The 19,814-nt window shown below is 41.7% G+C and overlaps 1 protein-coding gene across 5 annotated transcripts in view; it reads left to right on the top strand.

Moving 5' to 3' along the window:
- The window catches only part of LOC125456234 (CMP-N-acetylneuraminate-beta-1,4-galactoside alpha-2,3-sialyltransferase-like), a 543,155-nt gene that overhangs the window by 152,395 nt on the left and 370,946 nt on the right, over positions 1 to 19,814 (top strand). For all 5 annotated transcript variants that reach the window (XM_059647998.1, XM_059647996.1, XM_059647999.1 and 2 more), the window contains exon 3: positions 13,674 to 13,716. In XM_059647998.1, coding sequence (XP_059503981.1) covers positions 13,674 to 13,716 — 43 coding nt within the window. The remainder of the gene's footprint in view (positions 1 to 13,673; positions 13,717 to 19,814) is intronic.

Here is a 19,814-nt window from a genome sequence, read left to right as displayed (position 1 = left end):
CAGAGTTCGAAAGAAGAATCATTTGGGATTTGAAGTAATAACTCCTGTCTATCTATGGGTGCTACCAGACCACAATGCTTCTAGCAATAAATTTTTGTTTAACAATATAGTAAATCTTTTGCTGTACTGCCTCCAGTGCCAAGTACATCCATATTAAATATGGAGACTTTTTAAAAATTTGTTCATGAGATGTGTGCATTGCTGGCTAGGCCAGCATTTATTGTCCAGAGGGCAGTTCAGGGCCAGCTACATTGCTGCGGGTCTGGGGTCACATGTAGGCCAGACCAGGTAAGTATTGCACACAGTAGAATTAGTATTCCAGGTGTAGTATTACCAAAGTACTGTAAAATTGCAGCAAACCACTCTTTTATTTTTGTGTTCTGACCCCTTTCCTGTAAAGGTCAATGTACTATGCCTTCCTAATTGCTTGCGCCTGTATGATAACTATTTGTATACTTTACACATGTACACATATCTCATTAACCACCTAGATTTAGAAATTTCAAATCATAAAAATAATTTTGACCTGAGTGAATAATATTACACTTCACTGGACTAGCGCACTGGAAACTGAGACCTCTTATTCCTGGAGTTATTATCAAAGTTGAAGATTTTAAAAAGTAGTGCCATCTCCCAGAATTCCTCTCAGTGACATCTCTGTCACCATCTGATTGGATGCTCTTCTTCACTTCGGTCAGTGAGGGTGTTTTTTTCGCAATTCTGTCCCTTGTTGCTGTGACTGCAGGGCCGTCTCCCACAATTCCTCTGTGATGTCTCTGACACCTTCACATTGGATCTAAATCAGACCCTTTCGCACTTAGAAAGGTCTCTGATTTAATAGTTGCAAGTCACAGCTTAAAACTGGCTACTTTAGGCTTAAGCTGTTTTTTAAAAACTGAGATCAAAACCAACTTGCATTTCAGTGGTCCATTGGATTCTGACCTGAACACTCTCACTCCAAAGTTGTTTGGCGTATGAGAGCCAATCATAAGTTGTTGGCAGGCAGGAGGCATTCATCAACATTAACTAACTGATCAACATTTCACAGACCAATCAGCATTCTATATTGCCAACACAGTACAGTTAAAACCTTCAAAATCTCTCAAATTTGAACCCAGTGGTTCCGAACTAAACTTTATTCACAGAAAGGGATTAGTTATTCATAATCAATTCTAGATACCAGGTTTATAGCTTATTCAACAAACTTAACAAGTATTAAAATGGTAACTTGAGCAAAATAAAACAACAAAGTAAACTACAAAACAAAAATTGCTGGAAAGGTTCAGCAGTTCTGCCGGCATCTGTGGAGAAAAACCAGAGTTAACATTTTGGGTCCAGTGACCCTTCTTCAGAACTGATGGGAGCTAGGAAAGTGTTGGTTTTCATGTAGAAGATAGGGGAGGGTGTAAGGAGTAAATGATAGATGGCGACAGAGCCCACAGAGGGAGAGAGAGAAAAACAGTTGCACAGAGAGAGGAGTGGATAATGGTCAGCTTAGCCAATTCCTGGAAATGCAGGCCCAGTTGTGCCCATTTCTTTGTTTGGTATGGGAAACATTCCACATTCCAGTGCTCTACTGGGTAAAATCATTGGAGCTGTTTCCTTTCCTCGTCCAGAATTTGGAAAAGTTTATCAATTTTGCCTCCAATATCCACCCTGGTCTCGCCTTCATCTGGCCCACCTCTGACTCCTCCCTTTCTTTCTTCGACATCTGTTTTCATTTCTGGGAATAGGCTGGCCAACAATATCCACGACAAAATATCCAACTCCCAGAGTTACCTTGATTATACATCCTCACACCTTACTTCCTGTAAAGACTCTATTCCATGAGTCTGTTCTGATGATGCCAACTTCGACAAGGGGTCTGAAAATGTCCACCTCCTTCCCCAACCGAGGATTCTCCAGTACCATAACTCTCATCTGAGTCCAACCCATCTCCTGCACTTTGGCCCTCAACTCTCTCTTCCCTCCCACAACAGTGACAGGGACACCTTATCCTTGCCTATCATTTCACCAGCATCCACTTCTGGAGGACCATTAACTGCCATTTCTGCCAGTGGAATGCCACCACCAGATGCTTGTTCTCCCTCCCTTCCCTTGTCAGCCTTGTGCATGCACTGTTCTCTCTGGGACAACCACGTCCACTCCTCCTTCACTCCCAACATATCCCCACAGCTCCAAGGCACCTTCCCCTGCAACCGCACAAGGCTTAACAATTGTCCGTTTATTTTCCTCCCTTCTCCATATCCACAGGCCCAAATAGGCCATCGAGGTAAAGCAGTACTTTACCTGCATTTCAGCAGTTCCTACTATCTGTTTCACTGAATCTAGTCTACTGTATTCGTTGCTCACGATGTGGTCTCCTGTCCGTTGGGAAAATGAAGCGTAGAATGGATGACCGCTTGACAGAACACCCAAGTTCTGTCTGCAAGAATACCTGAGCTTCCAGGTGTCACTTCAACACATCACCTTATTTCCAGGCCAGCATCTCTCTCGCGGGCTTGTGCAGTACTGAAGCATAGCTCATCACAAGCTGGAAGAACAGCATCTCATTTTCTACTTGGGAATTCTACAGCTTTCTGACTCAGAATAGAGTTCAACAGTTTACGGCTTGAGGTACCTTCTCCCATGTCCTTATCTCAACTCCCACACACCAGGCCTTGTTATTCACATGGTCTGCCATTACTGACAACCCTTTGTTAACCACTAATAGTCTGCATTAGTAGCTGTTCATTTTCCTAGACTGACTGCGATCCACTCCTTTGTCTGTCCAACTGTTCTTCTGCCTCTCTGGGCTCTGTTTCCACCTATTGTTTACTCCTTACTCCTCCCCTTACACTGCGTCAAAAACATTTTTTTTCCTAGCTACCATCAGTTCTGAAGAAGGGTCACTGCACCTGAAATGTTATCTCTGATTTCTTGCCACAGATGCTGCCAGACCTGCTGAGCTATTCCAGCAATTTCTATTTTTGTTTCTGATCTGCAGCATCCGCAGTTCTTTTGTTTTTTTTTGACAACAAGGTAACCTAATTATCTATGATTTTAAACTCAATAATCTTCATTTTCAGCCCCATTTGCAGTAAAGACAGACAGACAAACCAACACAGTTAAAGGGTAAATGAAAGAAGGCAACAAAACTGGCCAGATTAAGTGGTTTTCATAATGTGATAACAAGGTGTGGAGGTGGATGAACACAGTAGGCCAAGCAGCGTCATAGGAGCAGGACAGCTGACGTTCCAGGCCTAGACCCCCCCTCCAGAAATGGGGGCAGGTAAGCGGGTTCTGAAATAAATAGGGAGAGAGGAGGAGGCGGATAGAAGATGGATTGAGGAGAACATAGGTGGAGAGGAGACAGACCGGTCAAAAAGGCAGGGAGGGGAGCTAGTAATGATGAGGTGTAGGTAGGGAGGGGACAGTTCAGGGGGGCGGGGATGAGGTTATTAGGTTGGAGATGGGGGTGGGGCTTGAGGTGGGAGGAGGGGATAGGTGGGAGGAAGGATAGGTTAGGGAGCCAGGGATGAGCTGGGCTGGTTTGAGATGCGGTAGGGGAGGGAAGATGTTTGAAGCTTGTGAAGTCCACAGTGATAGCATTAGGCTACAGGGTTCCCAAGCAGAATGAGATGCTGTTCCTGCAACTGTCGGTAGCATTGTTGTGGCACTGTCAGATGCCCAGGATGGACATGTCGTCTGAGGAATGGGAGGGGCAGTTGAAATGGTTTGCGACTGGGAGATGCAGTTGTTTAGTGTGAACCGAGTGTAGGTGCTGTGCTTGGTTTCCCCAATGTGGAGGAGGCCACAACGGGAGCAGTGGAAGCAGTAGACCACATTGGCAGACGTGCAGGTGAACATCTGCTTGATGTGGAAAGGCTTGGGGACTGCTTTGTAGAACCTGTTGTGGCCTCCTGTACATCGGGGAAACCAAGTGGAGGCTTGGGGACCGCTTTGCAGAACACTTACGCTGGGTTTGCACCAAACAACTGCACCTCCCAGTCGTGAACCATTTCAACTCCCCCACCCGTTCTGCAGATGTCATGTCCATCCTGGGCCTCCTGCAATGCCACTACGATGCTACCTGAAGGTTGCAGGAATAGCAACTCATGTTGTGCTTGGGAACCCTGCAACCAATGGTATCAATGTGAACTACACAAGTTTCAAAATCTCCCCTCCCCCTTCCATACCTCAAAACCAGTCCAGCTTGTCCCTGTCTCCCTAACCTGCCCTTCCTCCCACGTATCCCTTCCTCCCATCTCAAGCCCACCCCCGTCTCCTACCTACCAACCTCATCCCTCACTCTTGACCTGGCTGTCCTCCCTACCTCCCCACATACACTCACCTTTACTGGCTCCGTCCCCGCCTCTCTGACTTGTCTGTCTCCTCTCCACCTATCTTCTGCTCAATCCATCTTCTATCCGCCTCCCCTTCTCTCCCTATTTATTTCAGAACCCCCATTTCTGATGAAGGGCCTAGGCCTGAAACATCAGCTGTCCTGCTCCTATGATGCTGCTTGGCCTGCTGTGTTCATCCAGCTCTGCACCTTGTTATCTCAGATTCTCCAGCATCTGCAGTTCCTACTGTGTCTGGTTTTCATAATGCATTGTTTCTGGGTTGATTTTCTGAAGATGTTGATCAGTGCCAGCTTTTCCGTTCATTTTCAGAAGATGTAATTAATCCTTATAAATTTATTTTTGGGAGAAGAGGTTTGGCTATTGATGCTATTCAATGAAGATTTGAAAACTCCCTGGCTAACCTCCTGTTTATCAGCCATTGAAAGTTCAGAGAAAAGAAATTAAGCCCAAAGGCAAGTTCAAGCTCACCAGTACCTCCCTTTGTTTGACCGTTGTATTCTTACCCAGAGTTGCTTGCAGCAATCACCAAGTGCTGACTTTGTCAGTGACCAACCATCTGTTATCTTGTTCGACATATGCTCTGTCTGGTGTCAAAGTGTCAGTGGAGCTCTTTGGCCAAGAACCAACCTGCAACTAACTTTCAGGCCTGGCCTGACAAGCAGACGCTAGCTTATTTGTCCCTTTTTTCAGTGCACAATTCTCCTTCAAGTCCACAGGTCATCTTTCAGCTCACAGTTCACAGGTCCAAGCCAAAACTGAATTTAAAAAGAAACAGAAAAATCAGCAACAGTTCTAACACTTTTATGAACCTGCCAAATCTTCATTTGATCACTTTCTCCTTTTCAGACCATATGTTCCAGTTTATGATTTGGATATTCATGAACTTTGATGCATTATTCTTTGTCTTTTTGTCTAAGTCAATGATATAGAATATATATATATATAGCTGAGACCCTAACACTGATCCTTAAAGCAGTCTACTCGTCCCAGCTTCTAACCTGCGTTTTGTTATACACTTTGCGTCCTGTCTGTAAACCTATTTGTGACTTCATGAACCTTATGTTACATGTTCTGTAGTACTTTGAATGCCGTTTAAAATCCAAGAATAATACATATACCGGTCCTCCTTTATCTAGTTGTATGTGGCATTATGTAAACTTATTTTGCCTTGGAAGACAGGAAATGTTTTAAACTTTTCTGTGGGGATTCCAGAGAAAAATAGGTGGCAGTATTAAATGGCTCATATTTTTCCCTTTTCCCTCCAATATTTTCCTATAAACACCTCACAGCGCCAGGGACATGGGTTCGATTCCACCCTCTGGCGACTGTCTGTGTGGAGTTTGCACATTCTGTTCATGTCTGCTTGAGTTTCCTCTGGGTGCTCCGGTTTCCTCCCACAGTCCAAAGATGTGCAGGCTAGGTGCATTGGCCATGCTGAATTGCCCGTAATGCTCAGGGATAAGGAGATTAAGTGGGTGTAGGGTGATGGGTCTGGGTAGGATGCTGTAAGGGTCAGTGTGGACTTGTTGGGCCAAAGGGTTTCCACACTCTAGGGATTCTTAAAAAAAAGCATACTGGTTAATATCATTCCCAGTTTCTGTTAATGAAAACAATAACAAACAGAAGTATAAATATGTCAACAAACAATATTCTAATTAGCATAATGTAGTACGTTTAAAAAAAAGTAATGAAAGTACTTCTTGACGTGAAATCGGAAAAAGAGAATATTTTTTAATGAAGTAGACTTCCTGAACAGCTTTGTCATCAGGTGCAATAATATTAGTTTCTTCATGGAATATTTTCCACTGGAGTTAATATATTGATTAACGGTCTGAGGCCTGTTGCTAGAAAGTGTTACCATTACATACTTCACTTCGGAGGGGATGGTTAGTCAAAAAGGGGAATTAATTATTTTTTGTGAAGTATGCTGCAAGTTTATGTACAGTTATGGAACAGTCAAAACTTGTACTGAATGCTGAGAAATGTATCTTTACAAATTCTTACTGAGTTTACAAAATCGAATTTTACACCAGCAATGAAAATGTTGTTTATCAAATACTGCAGTGGTGGCAATGCACCAACACCATTTTTCCTAACTGACAGACTTCTATAGGTGACCTCCATAATGGTAAGCTCTAACATAACATGTTGTGACTTGTACATTTGATTTAATGAATACTTGTGTGAAAACCATTACACTGGCTCATATTATTATAAAAGATTAAATTGCAATGTATTCCAAGACGTGGAGGTGCCGGTGTTGGACTGGGATGTACAAAATCGGAAGTCACATAATACCAGGTTTTAGCTCAACAGGTGTGTTTGAAATCACAAGCTATTGGAGCGTTGCTCCTTCAGGTCAAGTAGAGGAAAGTGCACAGGCACTGGCAGCTGATAGCCAAGTTCCATACCCGTGAGTACAGCCTTAACCGTGTTCTTGGGTTTGTGTTACGCTACATGTAACCCCACCATGCTGTTCTGCGTTTGCAGATTCTTTCTTGCTGTTCTGTTTTGACACCATCACGTTGACAACTTGTAATTATCTCTCTACCTTAATTAGTTTGTTCAGTTTTGGATTACTCATTACTTTGGTTAGGCTGTCATCATGTGACTGTTAGACCTACCATGGGTTGCCCCACCCATCACTGATGTTACCCACCTACAACCGACGTTGCTGACAATGTCATAAATTCCACCCTCACAGCCAGCTCCAACACAGCCACCAGATCTATGCCCATCCCCAGCCCCAAGCCTTGGCAGGGTTCCACAGTTGTTTCTCTACCTCCCCCCCCCCCCCCCCCCCCCCCCCCCCCCCCCCCCCCCCGGACCTCCCCTCATTGAGGACGAATGGTCAGTCTTCCGTGAAGGACTCACCTTCAATCCACTGTATCCACACATCAATGAATTCCGTTTACACTTGGACATCACACACTTGCCACCTCCACCTCTGTGCCTATTTCTTTAATCGTGAATCTAAGCCACACTCTACAGACCCCTTCTCTTGTCTCCAACACACCCCATCCTCTTGGACGCCGTACCAAAGCCTCCTACTCTTCCTCGACCGCTTCATCTCCAACTGCTGTTGTGACATCCATGGCCTCAACCTCTCCACTCCCGTCACTCATTCCAAGCTCTCTCCCACGGAACGTGCAGACCTTCGCTCCCTCTGTTGCCATCCTAACCTCGCTATCAAACTCGCAGATAAGAGAGGCACTGTAGTGGTAGGACTCAGTGACCTTTATGTAGCTGAGGCCAGATTCCTACTCTCTGACACTTACTGCTAACCCCCCACTGACCCCAGGTCATGACCCCACCCCGACCATCAAACCATCATCTCTCAAACTGTTCACAACGTCATCACCTCAGGTGACCTCTCACCTACAGCTCCAACCACATCATTCCCCAAACCTGCACTGCCCGTTTCTATCTCATTCCCAAAATCCACAAACCTGGCCCACTGAAGTTATTTCTGCTTACTTTGACTCTCTCTTTTCATCCCCGTAGTCCAGGAAGACCCACCTATGTCGAGGACACCACCCACTCCCTCTCCCTCCTCCAAGACTTCCAATTCCCTGGCTCCCAAAACCACATCTTCGCTATGGACATTCAATCCCTGTACACTGGTATCTCCCATGCAGATGGCCTAAAAGCCCTCTGCTTCTTCCTCTCCCACAGGCCCAACCAGTCCCCCTCCATCAACACCCTCATTGCTTAACTGAATTCATCCTTACCTTTAACAATTTCTCCTTTTAACCCCTCTCACTTCCTACAGACTAACAGGTTGGCCATGGGAACCCGCATGGGCCCGAACTATGCCTGCATCTTTGTAGGATACATGGAACAGTCTCTCTTCAGCTGCTACACTGGCACTATCCCCAACTTCTTCCTCCACTACATCAATGACTGTTGGTGCTGCCTCATGCTCCCATGAGGAGCTTGAACAGTTTTTTTTGTCAACTTTACTAACACCTTTCACCCCAACTTCAAATTCATCTGGACCATCTCTGATACCTCCCTCTCCTTCCTGGATCCCTGTGTCTCTGTCTCTGGTGACCACCTTGAAACGGACATCTGTTTCAACCCCACTGACTCCCATGGCGACCTAAAGTGCACCACCACTCACCCATCTTCTCACAAGAATGTGATCTCCTGCTCCCAATTCCTCTGCCTCTGCTGCATCTGCTCCCAAGCTGGGTGCATTCCACTCCTGAACATCTGAGATGTCCTCGTATTTCAATGACTGCAACCTCCCCCGCTCAGTGGATGAAAATGCTATTGACTGCATCTCTTGCTCCTCTGCCCTCACATCCCCTCCACCGACTCATCCCCTCCCTGCAGCAAAAATAAAGACTGAATCTCCCTTGTCCCCATATATCACCCCACTAACCTCTGTATCCAACGTATCATTCTCCGCCACTTCTGCCACCTACAACCCAACCCCACAACCAATGATATATTTCCCTCCCCACTTCTATCTGCCTTTTGTAGGGACCGCTGCGACTCCCTCGTCCGCGTCAGACTCCCCACTAGCCCCACCACCTTTCTGTGCAACCATAGGAAGTGTTACACCTGCCTCTATACCTCTCCCCCTCACCTCCATTCAAGGCACCAAAAAAACCTTCCACACCAGACAGAGGTTCACCTGCACATCCATTAATGTGGTTCATTCCATCTGCTGCTCCCGACATGGCCGCCTGTACATCATTGAGACCAAGCGCAGGCTTGGAGACCGTTTTGTAGAGCACCTGCCCTCTGATCGCAACAAACAACAACACCTTTCAGTTGCAAACCATTTCAACTTCCGCTTCCACTCCCTGGGCAACATGTCCATCCTGGGCTGCCTCCAGTGTCACAGTGAAGCCATCTGGAAACTGGAGGAGCAGCACCTCATATTCCACCCTGGGAGCCTACAATCCAGTGGTCTCCATGTGGATTTTACCAGTGTCAAAATCTCCCCACCCCTGACCTCATCCCATGTCCAATCCTCCCTCTCATCCCCCCCCCCCCCCGTCCCTGACCTGACACAATCTGTCCGTCTTCGTCCCCACCTATCTGCTACTCCCACCTCACTGACCAATCCCCACCGCTCGCTACCAGCACTCACCTATCACCATCCCACCTACCTTCCACAACCCCACCCCTCTTCCTCTCTGTTTGTTTATTTCTGAGCTCCTTCAACACCCGGATCATTTCTGGAGAAGGACCCCAACCCAAACGCCACTTTCCTGCTCCTCTGATGCTGCCTGGCCTGCTGTGTTCCTCCAGCTGCTCATTGTGTTATCTCTGACTCCTGCATTGGCAGTTCTTACTATCTCTAATATTCCAGCCGTTTGGTTTGTCTCGAACACCATCCTATTTTTGATATTTTTGTAATTATTTTGCTGCTTTAACTAATTGGATCACAGATCATCCCTTCACTTGCTATTCAGCTGTTGACACGTTACTCACACCATGTGTAGCATTTTTTTGGTATCCTTAATTACCTGGCATTATCTTGCAGTTATCTCTCTTGCCTATAAATTCTGCACCTCTGTGATTCCCTCCACTTACTTGTTGAAGGAGCAGCGCTCCAAAAACTTGTGGTTTCAAATAAACCTGTTGGACTGTAACCTGGTGTCTTCTGACTTCTAACAATGTGTTCTAAGGTATAGAGCCATAGAATGTAATGGTGGAGAAGAGGCAGTTCAGCCCTTCGTGTACTTCCACACTCAGCAAGAAATATAAGAAGGTTAAAATAAAAGCAATGAGTAGAAAAATTCAGATATGTCCCTCAAATGCTACATCTCAACTCGTTTAATATTTAACCGTACATATTTAGCCTGATTTTCTTAAAATAACATTGAGACTAATGCCATTTCCATTATTTATGTGTAGATAGTACATTAACTCAGTGGGGAACAGGTGCATGCTTAAATGCCAATCTTGAGAAAATGCAGACTTAAATTGAGCCATTCTGCTTTTAGCTTCACAGAAGCAGCATTTCACAACCTTTCTAGTGACATACTACTGGATGTTTAAAAATAATTGTTGTTTATGCGCAGTTTCAAATAAATTTACTGCAGGAAGTTAAGTCTTCTCATAAAAGTATAATTACCCATTTCACAATGTGGTAATTTAGTTATTGAGCACCTCCTGCACGGAAAATTATGACTATTGTGAACTCTATTTTCTTCAGTTATTAATTGTAGCAAGTGTTAAAAATGCCAATTTTCTTGAAGAAAATCAAGTTGTTTTACTTTGTCTTTTCTGGCTCTGCTTTTCTCTTTCAATCCAATCTTTCTGCTCTCCTCTCTTTCTGCATCTGATTTGGCATTTAAATTCATTCTCAATAATTTGCTCTTCTTGCACTGTCCTCTTTTTAATCTTACAATCTGCTCTTGCCTGTTCACCTATTTTCTTCTTTCCTCTTTTCCCTGTTATTGGCTCAAGCTTCCGGCAACATGTCATATGTTTAAAAAAAATTAAACCTAACTATGTCCAAACATATTTTAAGTGACCAGATTCCATAAGTACCATTAAAACAAAATCTGAGGCAACGTGTTGAATTTAAATAAATATAAACATATACATAACCCGCCCTAATTGTCTGTTCAGTGAAGCTCACGTGCGTATATCGCAAAAATATGCTATTAATCTCACTTTCATTGAAGACATTCCATATACCCCAACGCAGCATTTCCATATATCAAATGGATGTGAAATTGTTAGCTTGATATACATTTATGTTAGATTATGAACAATTTCATACTATTGTCCAACAATGATTAGGGATTGGATAAGAATTTTGCAAATCCATTTGCATTAAGCCGTATCGAGGTTTCAGTCCTGAGAGCCAGATAGGTAGATTTGGACAGATATTCAAATAGGTTTGGACTTGGGTGCTGTGGATGAATTGTTCAATAAAAGTCACAAATCTCTGTCAAGGAACTTTGCGTCAAAACCTGTCTTAATGACAACATCAAGACTGTGAACTGATTTTGTGGAGGACTGTACTTTTTGAAGCACTGGTTCTGGTTTTCCAGCTCTGTAGCTGGGAGTTTGAATTTTGAACAAGATGACATTACTTTTTTAATGGAATTCATTTTTATTGTGTAAACATCATTTTTCAGATGTAAATATGGCAGAGCATTTATACCACCAATTTGTTTAGCCTGCTTGTTACTGATACTGGCTTTGCATTTGTACCTCGTCCAAATGTATTTGCAACTGTATTTGTCTGCTTAGTTCTCTCACCACATGTTTTATCTTATCGAATTGAACTTGGGAATTCCACATAGTTATCTTTTAAAGATAATTTTGCGTAGGAATGATTTATATTTTCTGAGATTCCAAGGAAATGCCTTAAATACATAAAAAATCAATTAGTTCATAATTTGCATTTGGTGCACACAAATTCAGAAACTTGCCTTGTGGAAAATAATGATAGTGTTAAGGTGTAGAAATAGTTCTGAAGTGCTAATTAGATAAGTTTATGTAAATTTAATTGGCAGTTTTCATTATCATGAGAAACTATCGCAAGGTTTCTATGCCATGAAAACATCACTGCTGATGTCATTATATCCATCCCTTTGCTTACCAAGAATCTATTCAGTCTGCCTTAAAAATACTCGATGAATCTGCTTCCATCACCTTTTAAGAAAGGAAGCCCCAAACAGTCATGACCTTCTGTAAGAAAAATTCTCTTCCTCTCTCTCCTTAAAACTCAACCCCTTATTTGTAAAATGTGACCTCTAATTGCAGCTTCTTCCATAATAGGGAGCATCCTGTCTACATCTACCCTGTCAAGACCAGTTAGGATCTTGTATGTTTCAATCAAGTCTCCTCTTTTCTGAAATCCAACAGATATAATCTGATCCTGTCTAATCTTTTCCCACAAGACAGTCTGCCCATTCAGGGTATAAGTCTAGTAAATCTTCTCTGATCTGTTTTCATGTATGTACAACCTTCCGTAAATAAGGAGACCAATATTGTCTACAGTACTGCAGATGTGGTTTTATATAACCCCATGCTGCATGACATTACTTCCTCACATCACCCAGTAAAGTTTACCTACATTTGTAAATTGTGTCCGATATAACGCTTTTACAATTAACTTATGGGCAGGAAGTCTCTGATCTACCAGATTTATCTATCAATCCAAAACTATTAAACATGTAAACGTCTCAAGTTGAAAACCACTTTTCACTATTTCTTCATTTATCTGTCCTAATATTTGATGTTTTTATTTGTTTTTCTGTGTTTTAAGATAGCACTGGAGAATGGTGACACTGTATAGCACTTTTCACTGTATTTTGTAATAAAATACGCAGACAATAAATAAATAAATCCAAATGAAAGCTCTATCAAATCTCCCCTCAATCTCATTTTCTCCAGCATAATCTTGCAATTAAAATTCTTCATCCTTTGAACTGTGACTTTGATGATATGGATGTAATTAGGAATTTATGTAACTGAAGCAAAATCTCGTTACTTTTGTACTCCATCTCTCTTCTGATAAGTAAGAGCATTCCTAATAGCTTTGCTAATTACTTTGTGATTCATACAAGATCACCCAGATCCTTCTACATCTCAGTGCTCTGCATTCTAGAGGGCACAGTAGCATAATGCCGTACTACTACGAACCCAGATTCCCAGGCTATGGTTCTAAGGGCGTGAGTTCAAATCACAGAATGGCAAATGGTGAAATTTTATTTTCAAAATCTGAAATTCAAACTAGCTCTTTTTCCCCCTCTCCCCAACTCTCTTAAACATCAATTGCACCAATCTGTTCAAAGTCCCATTCTGTGCCAAGCCTCACTAAGGTGCCTTGCTTTTTTTTGAAGAAAAAGAGCTGGCTGATACCAGGTGCAAAAGCAAACAATTTTAGCTGTCTTCCTTAACTTCCTAATTTCAAGTGAACTTCCAGTGAAGATCCTGCTTCAGTGTGAGAAATTTCAATTGGATTTTTTAAATGGTAAATGAGAGCAAAACTTAGTTTTATGAAGTTTAAAACTCACTAACTGCTAGTATCTAATACTGCCATCAAAATTTGGTTTGTTTGGCTCGTGAAACTACCTGAGGTTGCATGTAGGATATATATTCCAGTTTGCACAAAGGATATCCAATCAAAGGTGATTGGAGGTAATAGCTTTTTGCAATGTTTTCAGACCCTGAAATTCGCTGCAAGATAATTATTTAAAGATAACAGAAATGTTTGCAAACCTTGTGAAGAACTGAAAATAGTATTCAGCACCAAGTAATACCAATATAGTATTATTAATGAATCTAACATTTAGGGAAATGTTGGACTTGTTCATTGAATTCAAAGATCTTTCTGTTCTTTTCCAGAATATGATAGACTGGGATTTCTGCTGAAGTTAGATTCCAAAATGTAAGTAGAAACTCTGTTTAACTAACTGTTAACTAATTGAGTGCATTTGTTTTTAAGACATTTTAACATTGGGCTCAAGGCAGAATATTTTGGCCACTGACACAGGTTTTCGAGAGAAGTTGCAGGCAAAGACTCAGATTCTGAAATTATGTCCTGTATTTCCTCTGTTATTAACTATTGATGAATGCTATGCTTATAAGAGCGGATACCATTCACCTGCTGCATGAAAAAAATTTTCTTCATTTCAATTCTGTCTTTTGCCAATTAATTATTAAATCTGTGGCGACTCGTTCTCAATTTTTCCTTCAGTGAGAACAGTTTCATTCTTCTACTCAGTCTAGATCCCACAAGAATTTGTGTACCTTGATCAACTTTTCTATCAACCTTCTCCAATTTGAACAGTCCTAAATTCCCCAAATTTATATCACTGAAATTTGTCATTCTTGCAGGCATCCTCGTGAATTCTCTTTGTCTGCACATACCACCGCTCCTATCATCTAAAAGGACAAGGGCAGCAGATACATACGAAAACAACCATTTGCAAGTTGTTCTTTAAGTTAGTTACCATCCCAATTTGCAAATAATTGTCATTCCAGCACTGTTGCTGGTTCAAACTCTGGGCGCTTCCTCTAGAATAGTGTTATACGTGTACCTATGGCAAATGAACTGCAACAATTCAAGAAATCAGTTCCCTGTTATTTCCTCAAGTACATTAGGATTGTGCACTAAATGCTAGCCCAGCCAGTAAAACCCACATTCCCTGAATGAATAAGGAAAAGAAAAATGTTAATCCGCAGTTTTATACAGGTTTAACACAATTTCTGATCTTTGTAGTTTAAGCCTTATAAAGTCCAAGATGCCATTTGCTTTATTAATTGCACTCTCCAATGCTGTTGAGAAATTGGTGATCCACCTTACTGAATTTCTGAAGTTCATGTGGTGGAATGTTTATAGTAATCCCTGTGACCAGTTTTCAGAGCTATTTAGTCCCCCCATTCCTCTTTTCTAAATACAAGAGCAAAATCTCACTAAATTAATGCAACATTACTAAATTAACTAAAGGAATAAAAGATGAAAGGGTGACGTTTTAATGTTGAAAACAAAGCCAGATCCTGCTAATATGTAGTAACTCCTTGACACAGTTGTGGAAAGCATGTGTAAATCCTGTTGCTTCATATTTGAACATTATAAATCAACAAGTGTTTTTTAGTCAAAAAACAGGTGTACAGTACAGAAATGAGTCCTATGGCCCAAATTGTCAATTCAGACCAGTTTTTATAAACTGAACTAGTTCCATTTGCTTGCCTTTGGCTCATATCCATCAAAACCTTTCCTATCAATGTACCTATCAAGTCTAGCAAGTTTGCTGATGACACTAAGATTGATGGAGTAGCAGATAGTGAAGGGGACTGTCGGAGAATGCAGCAGAATATAGATAGATTGGAGAGTTGGGCAGAGAAACGGCAGATGGCGTTCAATCCAGGCAAATGCGAGGTGATGCACTTTGGAAGATTCATTTCAAGAGCGAACTATGTGGTAAATGGAAAAGCCCTGGGGAAAATTGATGCACAGAGAGATCTGGGTGTTCAGGTCCATTGTACCCTGAGGGTGGCAACGCAGGTCGATAGACTGGTCAAGAAGGTATACGGCAAACTTTCATTCATCGGACAGGGTATTGAGTACAAGAGTTGGCAAGTCATGGTCCAGTTGTATAGGACTTTGGTATGACCACATTTAGAATACTGCAGAGAGTTCTGGCCATGATGGGTATAGACAGGGTGGATAGCAAGAAGCTTTTTCCCAGAGTAGGGGACTCAATTACTAGGGGATCACGATTTCAAGGTGGGAGGGGAAAGATTTAAGGGAAAGTTCTTTACGCAGAGGCTGGTGGGTGCCTGGACCGCTTTGCCAGCGGACGTGGTAGAGGCAGGCTCGATAGCGTCAATTAAGATGTATGTAGACAGATACATGAATGGGCAGGGAGCAGAGGGATACAGATCCTTGGAAAACAGGTGACAGGTTTAGAAAGAGGATCTGGATCGGCGCAGGCTTGGAGGGCCGAAGGGTCTGTAATATTCTTTGTTCTTTGTTCTGTCCAAATGTTTTTTAAATGTTGTAATGGTACCTGCCTCTACAACTTATTGTGGCAGCTGCTTCCATATGAGCATCACCCTGTGTGAATGTTTGCCCTGGAGGTCCCTTTTAAGTCTTTTCCCCTTCTGCCTTAAAACTGTGCCCCATAGCTTTGGACTCCCCTATCCTGGGAAAAAGAGTTTGGCTATTCACCTCCTGCGATTTTATAAACCTCGATAAGGTCACCCCTCAGCCTCCTGTGCTTCAAGGCAAAAATGGCCCAGCTTATCCAGCTTCCCCTTATGACTCAGACGTCCAGTCTTAGTAACATCCTTGTAAATCATTTTTATACCCTTTCCAGTTTAATAATATTCTTCATGTAGCAGGGCGACCAAACTTAGATGCAGTACTCCAAATGTGACCAATGTCTTGTACTGATGAAACATGACGTCTGAACTTTTGTACTCTGTGCTCTAACCAGTGAAGCCAAACGTGCCAAAGAACTATGTACCTGCACCCCATGTCTTTCCATTCGACAGCACTCCCTGGGGCCCTACAGTTAACTGTGTAAGTTCTGCTCTAGTTTGTCTTACTAAAATGCAACATCTCGTATTTGTCTGAATTAAACTTCATTTACCATTCTTTGGCCCACTTTATTTTAAGAAATAAAATATAAACCTGGAACAATAACGTTGTTGAAGTTCTGAAATTTTAATCTATTATTGATTGACATTAACACTCTCTTTGCAACAAGCAATTTCCCTGCCTTCACTTCCAAAGTTCTGGAATTTCCTCGAAATTTCCCATCTCTCCTTTTCATGAGACTCTTCTATGCTTACCTCTTTGACCAAACTTCTTGGTCATCTTTTCCAACTGCTTCTGTAAAGCTCCTTGCAATATTTTTGCCAAAGGCATTGTATGCATTCAAGTATTTTCTATGTCTTCATTATTCTTAATGTCATGAAAACGATTTAGGAACTATAGCGTTAAGACTATTTGCTCCAAGCAGAAAAAAAAATGTTTTGTTTTGACAATACCAGGAGAAGAGGAGGAAGCTATTGTTCAGTGAGGGCTAATTGTGGGTATTGATTGATGCAGACATGTTCTTACCGATATACACCTGTGGTAAGTTTCACATCTCACACAGTTTAAAATTAAGCACTAAAAAGTGCTTCATCATAAGTCAATTATAAATAATTGACATCCCTTGGAACAACAAACTTTTAACGATACAATTAGGATTTTAAAGCTATTTATTTACTTTCCCAATGATTCCTTGCAGCAGAGGTTTGAAATGTTTGCTCTAAAGTAGTTTTGACTGGTGAGGTACTGAATGCAAACTAGCTGAACTATGTTTGCAAGCGCATTTGGGAGAACTAACCTATATGCTAAATATGCCTTCAGAAAATCCTGTTGGGCATTGAGCTGAGCTTCAACCTACATTTTAGCCATCATCAAGATTAACCTATTTCAACCTTCATAACCACGTAATTTCTTACCCTTTGCTAGCCCCATTGCCACAGTTAGTATTAAGAGATTGAGAAGTTACAATTATCTGCTCAAAGTGAGGAATGTTAATACTGGGAAATGGAGAATGCTGTTGGTTCAGGTACATTTTGGTGTTGACAATTACATTACATTTCCCAGCAACAGCTACTGACTAGAATTGTGAAAGCTTTGTTGATTTTCATTTGCTTCTTGTTAAGATTAATGTACCCAGTGTGCTGCATGAGAACTGTTAACTCAATGTAGAATGCAGATATTGAACCTGAATCTTCCCTAGTATCTTTAACCTGTTCCACCTATAGTGTGCATTCACCCAGTGAACCATTCAGAATATCTTCTGATATTTTGTTTTACTGTGCTAATGCATGCTTATTCAATACAGGAATAACTTAATTTAGTTTAGAGCAAATCCAAGAATAACAAACTCAGAACAGATGTTAGTGTGAAGTGCTTGATTAATACATTTTACTTTATTACCTTTGTTCTGTTTATTTTGTCAGTTTTCTTCCTTACTAATCTGGAAATGTTCCCTCCAGAGCACAATAACAGCTATTAAAATGTCAAATTTGTACACCTGACATACTCCAGCTGCGTGCTGCAGATTTTATGGTCTCCTCAACTTCTGCTGTTTGACTGAAAGTAAGTCTTCAGAAATAAAACAGTGCTGAACAGCATCAGAGCAACACCCAAAATTTAGATAGGAGTTTCATGAAATTTCCGAGATTAGTATGCTGATAGTTGCACGCTACAGTGACCATGATGATGAAGACATCGTATATTTTGATTCTTTGGAGGTCATTCATATAGATTTAATCTGTCTATTTTACAAAAACATTTGAAAAGAAGGACTTAAGATATTACACACATATCTTTGAGCACACTTAAATGCATAGATGTAATTTCTTAGAAGCTCATGTCTTCTTGCCAGAACAGGTACCTGATTCCAGAATTTAGTATAACCTTTGGGCACGACAATCACCCTAAAACTTTTGCAGTAACGTCTTAAACTTCATGGAGAAACACGCCTCATTTGTGATTTGAGTTAGCATTGAAAAAGGTTTCAGATTATGAAATTCTAAATTTATTTGGAAGGTAAAAGTGCTACTTCGATATACATGCACATTCTAATTGATTGGGCATTGATAAATTGGGAATAGTGATTAAATGTTGTGCACATGCATAATTAGTTGCAATTGGTAAAATGTTGTTATATGAGAAGTCAAAGGCAAGTGGCAAAATAGAGAATACTAATCCTTGCAGTGAATCAAACTATTAGTAGTCCCTCCTGAGACTGAAAAATGGGAGAGGTCCAAGATATGAAAAATTGTGTTCTGAAAGGAAATCCAGTAAGCAGGCTCCACTCTAGAGGCAAATGATAGAGCAGATAAGATTGTGAGCATTCTTAGATGCTACATTGCAATGACTGGTTGCAAAGAAGGTGAACCAGTTTGCCACCCAGTTGCAGCATTCCAGTTAATTATCATTATTCCATGAATAAAAGGAGGCAGAGATCATTAATGCCACTAGTTGTGCCAGCCCTAAACCATATGTTAACAGTCGGTGTCCCAAAAGCATATGGTGTAAAATGTCGCCTGGATATATGCTCACTTGAATCTTGTAAAGAAAACATTTGCAAAAACGTTCAATTCCTTTCTGGCTAGAAAACAGCCAATGTAGTACTGTTTAAGGGAGCAAAGGAAAAACCGGGGAAGCGCAGACCAGTCAGATTAACCTTGCTGGAGGAACTATTGAAAGCAATTCTAAGGGACAGAATTAATCTGCATTTAGAGAGGCAGGGATTAATCAAGAAGAGTCAGCAAGATTTTTTTAAGGGAAGGTCATGTCAGACCAACTTGTTTGAATTTTTGAATTGGCAAAGTTTTTGACAAAGTTTCTCCATGAGAAAGTAAGGGCCCATATAGATCCAAGGAAAGTGGGTAAATTGTACCCACAGTTGGATGACCAGCAGGAAGCACAGGATGGTCGAGGTTGCAGGTTTGCCTGCCGAGCCGGTGTGTTTGGTTACAGATGTTTTGTCACCCTGCTAGGTAACCTTGCCAGTTTCCCTCTGGTGAAGTGTTGGTGTTCTGTCCTGCTTGTTATTTATATGCCTTTGGTTTATTGGGGTAGTTGGTACCCTGGTTTTATTCTTCAGTGGTTTGTATATCTGGTCCGTTCAGTGTTTGTTGACTGAGTTCCGGTTGGAATGCCAGGCCTCTGGGAATTCCCTGGCATGTGCCTGCTTGGCATATGCTATTTATGGATGTGTTGCCCCAGTCAAAGTCGTGTGCTTCTTTATGTGTATTGAGATCAGTGAGAATTGGTCATACCTCTTGGTGGCTGGTTGGTGCTCGTATATCCTTCATTACCAGTTTTCTTTCAGTTCGGCCTATGTATTGATTCTCACAGTCCTTGCATGTATATTACATTAGGTTTTGTATATTACATTAGTTTTATTAGTTGTGGGTATGGGGTCCTTTACGTTCGTCAGTCGCCGAACAGAGACGTGCCAGGGAATT

The sequence above is a fragment of the Stegostoma tigrinum genome, chromosome 8 (assembly GCF_030684315.1).
Source record: "Stegostoma tigrinum isolate sSteTig4 chromosome 8, sSteTig4.hap1, whole genome shotgun sequence".
NCBI lineage: Eukaryota > Metazoa > Chordata > Chondrichthyes > Orectolobiformes > Stegostomatidae > Stegostoma > Stegostoma tigrinum.
Note: the sequence above shows the minus strand (reverse complement) of the source record. Positions and strands in the feature narration are given on the sequence as shown.